A 10,502-nucleotide genomic window follows, 5' to 3' on the forward strand; every position below is an offset into this window, starting at 1 on the left:
AACAGAGAAAAAAAAAAAGACACCAGTACATCTAAGCACGCAGATCTCGGTGGGACCTCCAAATGAAAGAACCTAGCGGGGAAAACCCCATTCAACTCCCGATTTGGCGTGCACCCAAGAATCACGAACAGAACACAACACCTTGATGTAACAACACGAGGTAGTTTAATGGCGGAGCTCCGGGTCAATACGTATCTCACACAGGAGACAGTGGATTCGACCACAAGGCTTGGAAGCTAGGGGTTTTTCTAGAAAAGGAGTGGGGCTGGGGGAGGAATTGGTGCGGTTTCACATGATTGGTTCATTTAAACATCAGCAGCCTGTTAACAAATATTTAACTTAGGTCAGAAGGGTGGGAGATAGGGAGGTACCGGGCCAGTCCAGACATGTAAGAGTCCTGCCTGGGCATGTCCTGGCCTGTCCTGCTATGTTCTCAGCCCCAGGTTTTAAAGCTCACAAACAACTCTTTGGGCTATTTGACATACATTGCATGAATCACAGGTCTCAAGCTTTATTTCCTTTCACTATCAGATGTTCTCTTTGAAGAAAGAGCTCTCATTTCAAAATATACATTCTCTTTTTGCTGCCGATTTCTTTCTGAAAATGTATGCAACTGAGCCGTGGACAATGGGTAAAGTACAGCTGAGGCTGTTCTCCGCAGCAATGAGAAGGAAAAAAATACAATCTAAATGTGTGTGTACAAGAAAGAGCTTTTAAATATTGGTATATGCATAAAATGTCTTCTTGACTAAGGAGCCTACATTCATACAAAATAAAACCAGCCTGGTGTGCTAGAAAGAAAAAGCAGAAGAGGAGGAAGAGGAGGGATTTCTGCAAGCCTCTGGCACAGGAACATGGTTAATCTCTCCATGACCCCAAAGATCAGAGCTTCAGTTATTGATTGAAGCTGCAGCAGATTTAGCTCCGTGCAAAGGAAACAAACAAAAATCCATCCACTCTGAAGTTAGCCTTACAAAGACTTGCTCAGGCAGCCTGCATCGACTGGGAAAGAAGAGAAAGGGAAGAAGAGAGGAGAAGGCGGAAGATCAAGGTGACACAGAAGAGGAGAATGGGAGAGAGAGAGATGTTGGTGCAAGAAAGGAAGCAGAGAAATAAAATGAAAAATGGTTGGTTTGGGAGCTCTGGGTGATCCCTGCAAACCAGGCTCTCCCTTGCATTTCCTCCTTCATCAGCGATATCCTGAAACACCAGCAGATGGAGATATTGCCCTGGAAAACAGGAAAATTTTCAGCCCCACCCCCAACTTAAAATTCAAATTTTCCTTTTCTTAAAAACACACTCAAAGACAATGCAAGATGTTTCTGAATTTCCAAACTAAATTCAAGAAGCAAAGATTCTTATGGTAAAATTTACACACTTTGTTTGTTTTGTTTTGTTTTGTTTTGTTGGTTTTTTGAGACAGGGTTTCTCTGTATAGCCCTGGCTGTTCTGGAACTCACTTTGTAGACCAGGCTGGCCTCGAACTCAGAAATCCGCCTGCCTCTGCCTCCCGAGTTCTGGGATCAAAGGCGTGCGCCACCACGCCGGTCTAATTTTACATACATACTTTTAATAATTCATGCTTTTAATCCCAAAGTAGGCCACTGTAAATTTTTGACTTTAGATTGCTACTTGAAAAAGGTTCCTAACATTCTTTCTGTCCCAATTCAGTTATTATTTAATGTATACAAATATGTATGTTGTCCGTGTATTTTTGGCGACTGTCAACTAATTGAGCAACATTGGGATGCACTACAATTCTGACCCAGCTGGCCCATGGGTAACCCTTCTTTTTCCCAGACAGAATCTCTCTCTTTTGCATCCTTGCCTGTGGTAATTCTGGGAATCCTCCTCATTCTCCTACCAGTAAGAAAGCAGCCAGTGCAGAGGACTTCCTGTGACTATGCCATCCTGGCAAAGAGGTGCCCCAAAAGGGAATCACTCTGGTGTAACAGAGCTTCCCGACTTTCAACTATACCCACCTCACATGCTGATTTCCAGTCAGAAGATCTGATGGATTCAGAAGTGAAAGAAAAGAAATAAACTTTCTGGCTGGGTGTGATGGCGCATTTATGTAATCCCAGCACTTGGCAGGAGGGTGGGGAGTGCAGAGTCACCCTCAGGCACAGAGCAACCCCAGGTAGTGATGTTGCTGTTTCAAGGACCATGGCACTTTGAATAGCAAAGCCATAGTGTCCCTATGCTAGAGAGGGGTCGAGACACTTACCTCAAGATCTGCATCTGATTCTTTATACTGCACTCTTCTTTGGCACCTCCTAACTTCGATACAACTGTCCATTTTTATGTAACCAGTGAACACATACATAGTATCTATTATGTATAAACCCTATGCTAACTTGTTGCAAGAGTGTTAGTAAGCATCTCTGAGATGCGCTCCCTGATTTAGGACTGATGACCTGGTCTGCTCTATTACCTACCCTTTCCTTCATTCGCTCATTTTTAAATTTTATTTCACATTGATTTATTTTGTGTGTGCGTGCAGATGTATGCTACCGAGGAAGCTCTCTTCTTCCACCAGGTGGGTCCTAACGACCATCAAACTTGGTAGCAAGTGCCTTTATCCGCTGAGCTATTTTTCCAGACCTCTCACTCAACATTTGCTGAGATTTCCCCCTCGCCCCCCCCCCTTTTTTTTTTTACAGGACCTTTCAGGAGTTGGAGGTGCAGAAGTGAAAGAAATGAAATAAACTTTCTTTCTGGCTGGGTGTGATGGTGTGTTTATGTAATCCCAGCACTTGGCAGGAGGATGGGGAGTCACCCTCAGGCACAGAGCAAGTGGAGTTTGAAGACAACCTGAGCCTAAAAGGAACAGAGACCTCAGCCCCTTCTTCCTCCTTTCATCCTTGACCACCAGATGAGCAGTTTTGCTTTACCATACATTCCCTCTTGGGACCCAAATAGATTAATAATTTAAAAAGTGAAATGTTTCTAATAGGCTCTACCATTCATTACTAACCTCAAATAAACTGAGTATGGAAAAGAATCTGACAGAAAAGGGGCTAATTAGTTAACTACGTCCTTTTATATTCCCAAGCTGGCCTCAAATTCACGGCAGCCCTCCTCTTAAATGCTGGGATTACAAGTGTAAGGCTGTAACACGATTTCTGACAGGATCTTTTAGCTGAAAAGGCAGTATCAAGGCAGTTGGGGAAATTGAATACTACAAGATTACATGGTTGAATCACTGTTAGTTCTCTTATTTGGGTGGCTGTATTGAAATTACTCAGGGAGAAACCCTACATTAGTCAGTTTTTTTTCTATTACCTTAACAAAATATGTGAGACAAAGCTGGTGGTCTAATCTCCGTGAATTTGAGGCCATTCTGTTTCACAGAATGAGTTCCAGACCAACCAGAATTACACACATGGTGATAGCTGGCCTTAAACGACAATAACAACACAAAATGAAGACAGCTCATAAAGTGGAACGGTTTCTTTTATTTTGGTTCACATTTCTGGAGATTTTGGTCTGACTGGTCCCACAGCTTAGAGCCTGCGGTGAGCAAAACATCACAAAAGCAAAGCTGCTCTCCTGGAGGTCCGAGACGAAAGGGTCCGAGACGAAAACTGCATCCTCCTGCAAGGGGGAGGGTGTGATCTTCAAAGGAAAGAACCAAAGAGTGGGCGGGGACGCGAGCCAGTGAGGGGCGTGGTCTTACTGCTGGCCTACCCTGGGCGGGGCCTAGAATGTCACTTCCGGTTTTTGGGTCCGCGTGTGAACCAGCGAGCTCATGGCTACTCTGGAGTCTCCTGGGATGGATGACCAGGCTGGAGACACGGAGACAGAGGCGCTACAGAGTGCAAAGTGGCTGTACTGTGGAGAGCCCGACGACAGGCAGAAAGCTGTGCTGGGTAAAGACCGCCGACCCGGAGCGGAGTTCCGCGTAATCCTTTCCCCTTCTGTCTGGGTACCACGGTAGCCCCCTGCCTGGAACTGGGACAGGGCCCCTGCCACCATCACCCTTTCCCCGCATTCATCTGTCACCACTTCGGACACGTCTCAGGGCAGTGACCAGGGACCTGACATCTCCACAGGTCTCTCATTTGCCCTTTTCCCCCTCTACGGAGCAGAGTTTCCTCTCTTGCCAGTTAATGGCATTTCCTCAGTCGTTCTCTTTTGTCACATCCCCTGCCCAGAGGTCACTTCCCCTTCCCTCCTCCATCTCCCTCTTTAGAACTGGACCAGGACTTTCTTCACCCCTCCCCCTGCCCCCCGAAAGTCGGACTTGAGCTCCCTTGCCGGCGTCCAGCCACAGTGCAGGTCTTCCCCCATCCATACCCAGCTGGTCCTCGCCTCTCATTCTTGGCTTACACTCTTACAGTCCAGTTCTCCAATGGGAAGCTGCAGAATCCGGGCGACATGCGCTTCACCTTGTACAACAGCACCGACTTAGTAAACCCCAGGCACAGGAGTCACCGGATCGTGGTAAGCTTGCTGGTGCAGATGGTCTGGGCTCTGCAGACCTCAAAAGGTCCTTGGTGTGGGCAGACATGGGAGACCTGGCCTGAGGGGAGGAAAGGAGGAGTAGCAAATGATACTCTGGCCCCACTGAGGAGCAAAATTTTGGGTGAACTGATGGCTTTTCACTTATATGGGCTTTATCTTTCCAGACAGGGTTTCTTCGTGTAGCCCTGGCTATCCTGGAAATTACTATATAGACCTGTCTGGCTTTGAACTCAGAGAATCACCTGTCTCTGACTCCGTAGTGCTGGGATTAAAGGTGTGCAGCACCACCCACCCCTGGCTTCATAAGTTGTCCCCCTACATGACCTTATTGAACGTTCACCATGTCCTCATGTTGCAGGCTAAGAAAGCAACTTCATGGGATTTGCACCTCTTAGGGAGGTCACTGTTCAGAGCTCAGCTTCAACCCTATTTTATGTGTATGGGTGTTTCATTTTTGTCTATGTACAATGTGTGTGTAGCTAGTGGAAGCCAGAAGTGGGCATTGGATCCTCTAGAACTGGGGTTAGAGATGCTTGTGACCCACCTTGTGTATGCTGGGAATCAAATGTGACCGCAGAGCGATGTTTTTTTTGTTTGCTTGCTTGTTTTTTCAAAGGTTTCTTTGTATAGCTCGGGTTGGCCTTGAACTCAGAGATCTACCTGTCTCTGCCTCCTGAGTGCAGGGATCTGGGATTAAAGGCCTGTGCCAGCACCACCAGCTCCATAGGATGCTTAGTAGCATCTCTGGTCTCTCTCTCCCGGGTAGATGCCAGGGTTAAGAATGATCTGCTTTCCAGAGACTCAAATTCACCAAGTAGTACAGGCATACAGTAGAGCTAGCTTGGGGTCTAAGGGAGTGTTGAGGGCCTAGGGAGGGAACTCTGTAGGAAATGAAGTCTCTGCTTGCCTGAATGCCTTCCTGAGAAGGGTGAATGGGAATGAGGGATGGTTTGATAGCCAATGTTTGGTGTCCATAGTGAACGAGGGAGAAGAAAAGCTTGGCTGCGATGGGAAGCCAGCCCATATAGGACGAGTTAACATCAGAAAGGTCACAAGGCAGTTATGTACAGGATCAGTTAGGTATCTATAAGTGCTAGGAGACCAAGACCTCACAGTATAGTTTGTTGTGCTGCTTATTCGAGAACTGCTATTTTCATCTGTATTCCCACTGCCTTCTGCCCACTGCCCTCCCCCGTACCCGCCTCTTGCTGGTCCCTTGCCTCCCTCCCAAATAAGTCGCTCTTTCGGTTTTCCGAGACAGGGTTTCTCTGTATAGCCCTGGCTGTCCTGGAACTCACTCTGTAGACCAGGCTGGCCTTGAGCTCAGAAATCCGCCTGCCTCTGCCTCCCGAGTGCTGGGATTAAAGGCGTACGCCACCACGCCCGGCTCTAAGTCACTCTTTCATGACATACATACTGGGCTGGAGAGGTGCCTCAGCAGTAAAGAGCACTTCCAGGGGACCGGGGTTCAATTCCCTGCACCCACATGGAGGTAACAACTGTCTATAATTCCAGTTCCTGAGGACACAACACCCGCTTCTGGTTCCCGTGGGCGCGTCATAGAAAAAACATGCATGTGGGCATGAAGGCAAAGCACCCTTAACACATAAACATTACATCTCATTACATACATACTATATCGGCCTCTCTTGTTTCCCTTCTTTTACAACTCTTTCTGATGGTTCCTTTCTACTCTCATGCCTTGATTATGTGCACATTCACACACACATACACACAATCTAAATCTAGATTCTGCATAGGAGAGGAAAAACGTATTTTCTTTATCTGTTTTTGTCATTGATGCGCATCTAAGCTGGTTCCATTTCCTGGCTGTTGTGAATCGTGCAGCAGTAACCATGATTGTAGAAGTACGTGTACAGTGTGCTAACTGAAGAGTCCTCTGGGTGTGTGCCTAAGAGTGGTCCAGCTGCCTCCTACGGCAGTTCCACTTGTAGTTTTTGAAACCCCTCCACACTGACTTCCACTGTGGCAGCAATAGCTTGCACTCCCACCAGCAGTGAATAACGGTTCTTTTCCCACATCTCTGCCAGCATTTGTTGTAACTTGTTTTCTCGGTGATAGCTATTCTGACTGGGGCGTGATGGAATTGCAAAGCATTGTTTGCTTGCTTGTGTGTTTTGTTGATGTTTCTCTGTGGAATAGCCCTGGCTCTCCAGGACTTACTTTTTTTTTTTTTTTTTTTTTTTTTTTTTTTTTTGTTTTGTTTTTTTCGAGACAGGGTTTCTCTGTGTAGCCCTGGCTGTCCTGGAACTCACTTTGTAGACCAGGCTGGCCTCGAACTCAGAAATCCGCCTGCCTCTGCCTCCCAAGTCAGGACTTACTTTTTACACCAGGCTGGTCTCGAACTCGCAGAGATCCACCTGTCTCTGCCTCCTGAGTGCTGGGATTAATCACTGCATGAGAATGCGCACGTGTGTGTTTGTGTGTGTGTGTGTCTGCATGTGTGTAAGTCAGAGGACAACTTAGGAGATTGTTTCTGCCCTTTTCCCATGTGGCTCTGGGGATCTATCTCAGGTCATCCTCTGGGCTTTACCCACGAAGCCGACTCAACAGTTATCAAAGCACTTTTAATTTGCATTTCCCTGATGGTTAAGGGTGTTGAATACATGTATTTCAGGTATTATTGGTGGCTTGTGTTACTTCCATTGGGAAATGCCCATTCTGACCATCAGCCCACTTGTTGACTAGATAACTTGAGAGATTTTAGATGTTTAATTTATACAGTTCTTTGTATATCCTCATCTCTATGCCTTGGTTTGATTAACACTATTGATACGAGGCAGAGATTTATCCCACTCTGTGGCCTGCCTCTTTACTTTGGGAAGTATTTGGTTTGCTGTGCGGAAGCTTTTTAATTCCATGCAGTGTCATGTGCTGCTCCCCCCAAGAACTTTAGATATGATGTAGATGTGATGGGGCCGGGTCGCTTGGGCTGGTGCGTTTTAGTGTAAGGCTTCTGCACGTGCGCAGTGCCTTTCGGTGCTGATAGTTCACAGTGCCCTCCCTTCTGCACATCCTCGGTGCCTTTCGGTGCTGATTGTTCGTTATGCCCTCCCTGTTTTTCAGGCAGCTGAAACAGACAGGCTCTCCTATGTCGGAAACAATTTTGAGACTAGTGCCCTCAAATGCAACACTCTTTGCAGGTAATGGACAGCTGGGCAGTGACAGAGGTAAAAGGAGGTTGTGGTGGTGACCACGCCATTGCTATCGTCAGTGTCTGTTTGGGGGGTAGTTAAAGGGATACCAGGACCCTGTGTTACAAGGTGTGGAAACCCTGGCGAGGAAAAGATGACTTGCCTCTGTTTAGTTCCTAAAGACCTCATTTATTTATGACATCATTTGTGACTGTCCTATCCTAAAAGATAGCCATGTCTGCTAACTTAGTGTCACCAATAGATCAAAGCTTGCCTCAAATTAGCCTTGGGACAAGAGACTTTGGGATCTTCGAGGCTCTGGGGCACAGCAGTGTGAGGTGAATGGCCTTGGTAGCTTTGCTCTCCACTCACATCTGGTGTCTTCCATATAAACAGCATGTCCAGCCTGAAGAGTCCATCACAGGGCTGACACAGTGTGAATGGGGTCTCAGGACACAACAGTGAACCGCAGGAAAGCCTTTCAGAGGCCTGCTGGGCCTCTGCCCGGAGCAGACTAACACACATGTGCTAACTCCTAACCCTGCTCATCAGCACTTAGAAAGAGGCCCTTATTCATATCCATCTCCCCAGGAGGAACTAGGATTTGCTTGGGTCTGTCTCCATAATGTTTATGCATGCCAAAATTCTAATTTAATTCTGGATTCTTAATACCTTAGAAGGGTCGCACTTAACAGCAGTGGCTCTGAATGTGATTGGTTAAAAGAACTAGCTGGTGGCCTTTTCAGTCCACAGCCATCTTCTGTTCCCTCCTCTTCATGCAGGGATCACTGTTACATGTGAGCAATTGGATGCCTTCCTCTGACAGGAGAAGCCGGGACCTTGTGCAGGGGAAAAGGGAATTGTGTAACTAGTACCTTTTGAATAGCCTGTCACGGTGTTATTCCTTTCTGGCACAGACACTTTGTGGGAATTCTGAATAAGACCTCTGGCCAGATGGAAGTCTACGATGCCGAACTGTTCAACATGCAGCCGCTGTTTGCTGGTAGGTTCCGACACGGCAGTTCAGTTTAAATTTGTTGGATGAATTTATTTATTTATTTATTTATTTATTTATTTATTTATTTTAAAGATTTATTTATTTATTATTATATGTAAGTACACTGTAGCTGTCTTCAGATGCACCAGAAGAGGGCATCAGATCTCATTACGGATGGTTGTGAGCCACCATGTGGTTGCTGGGATTTGAACTCTGGACCTTCGGAAGAGCAGTCGGGTGCTCTTACCCTCTGAGCCATCTTGCCAGCCCCTGAATTTATTTTTGTTTTCTAAAATGTGCTTGTAGTTTTTTTCTTTTTTTTTTTTTTTTTTGGTTTTTTTCGAGACAGGGTTTCTCTGTGTAGCCCCGGCTGTCCTGGAACTCACTTTGTAGACCAGGCTGGCCTCGAACTCAGAAATCCACCTGCCTCTGCCTCCCGAGTGCTGGGATTAAAGGCGTGCGCCACCATGCCCGGCTTAGTTTTTTTCTTAAATGGGTTGCCCCATACACCTTTTTAAGACAAGGTCTCATGAAGTCCAAGCCGCCATGAATCTGCTGAGTAGCTGAGGACAGTCCTGCCTTTACCTTTGCATGAGTGCTGACGTCACAGATGGGTACCACCGTGCAGGCTTATATGGTGAGGGCTGTGGACTCACAACTTTGTGTCTCCCTGGCAAACACAGACACAGACAATCCTCAGCCGTAACAGGAAGCCTCCTTGCCGGCTGTTTTCAGTTTCCTTTTTTTTTAATTAGAAAAGTTATAGGTATATATTTTTTTAAAGAAATTTATTTATTATTATATCTAAGTACACTGTAGTTGTCTTCAGACGCACCAGAAGAGGGCGTCAGATCTCATTGTGGATGGTTGTGAGCCACCATGTGGTTGCTGGGATTTGAACTCTGGACCTTCAGAAGAGCAGTCGATGCTCTTGACCACTGAGCCATCTCTCCAGCCCCAGGTATATATTTTTAAATGAATCATTTATTGATTTCCCACTGTGCTTCAGGTTCCAGGCTAAGGATTGTGATGGCAAGTAAGAGTCTTGTCTCTTCAGCAATTACAGATGTGGGATCAGAAGCCAGCCTTTAAAGCGAGATGACTAGTCAGCCAGGCATCAGTACAGAGCGTGAAGGGAGAGGTGGCAGTACATTCTTTCCCTTTGCAGGTTCTTCTTAATTCTTCATGTGTGTGAGCGCAGGTGTGCACCCACCCCAGCACACACACGGGGTCAGAGCGGAACCCCTGCTGTCAGTCCTAACCTGCTGTGTGAGACAGTGTGTCTTGCTGGCTCCGAGTAGGCTGGCAATCTAGGGTTCTCTTGTCTCTGCTTCCCATCTTACCGTAGGAATACTGGGATCCCACATGCATGCCACCATGCCCAGCATCCCGTGGGTCTGCGGACTCACACGGAAGTGTTTGCGTTTGGACAGCAAGCTCGCTACACACACAACAGTTCTATAGACTTTGTAAATTCCAGTGGGAATTTAGATTTTATATTAAATGTCTTCATTATTTTACGTGTGTATGCATGCCACAGTGTATGTGTGGAGGTCACAGGCCAACGCAAGCCTGTGATTTTTCTCCTTCCAACATGTGGATTCAGGAATGGGAACTGAAGTCATCAAACTTGGTGGCCAACACTTTTACCTGCTGGCCTTCTGCCAGCCCTCCAAGGTGAAATTATTTACTTATTTTTTTTTAAGATTTATTTATTTATTACATGTAAGTACACTGTAACTGTCTTCAGACACTCCAGAAGAGGGCGCCAGATCTCGTTACGGATGGTTGTGAGCCACCATGTGGTTGCTGGGATTAGAACTCTGGACCTTCGGAAGAGCAGTCGGGTGCTCTTACCCACTGAGCCATCTCTCCAGCCCCTG

The 10,502-nt window shown here is 46.5% G+C and overlaps 1 protein-coding gene across 1 annotated transcript in view; it reads left to right on the forward strand.

Moving 5' to 3' along the window:
• Positions 1 to 3,714: 3,714 nt before the first annotated feature.
• Polr1e (RNA polymerase I subunit E) overlaps positions 3,715 to 10,502 on the forward strand; it is a 14,551-nt gene continuing 7,763 nt past the window's right edge. The window contains exons 1-4 of the mRNA XM_021160157.2: positions 3,715 to 3,872; positions 4,343 to 4,446; positions 7,555 to 7,631; positions 8,540 to 8,625. Coding sequence (XP_021015816.1) covers positions 3,752 to 3,872; positions 4,343 to 4,446; positions 7,555 to 7,631; positions 8,540 to 8,625 — 388 coding nt within the window. The 5' untranslated portion in view covers positions 3,715 to 3,751. The remainder of the gene's footprint in view (positions 3,873 to 4,342; positions 4,447 to 7,554; positions 7,632 to 8,539; positions 8,626 to 10,502) is intronic.

The sequence above is a fragment of the Mus caroli genome, chromosome 4 (assembly GCF_900094665.2).
Source record: "Mus caroli chromosome 4, CAROLI_EIJ_v1.1, whole genome shotgun sequence".
Lineage (NCBI taxonomy): Eukaryota > Metazoa > Chordata > Mammalia > Rodentia > Muridae > Mus > Mus caroli.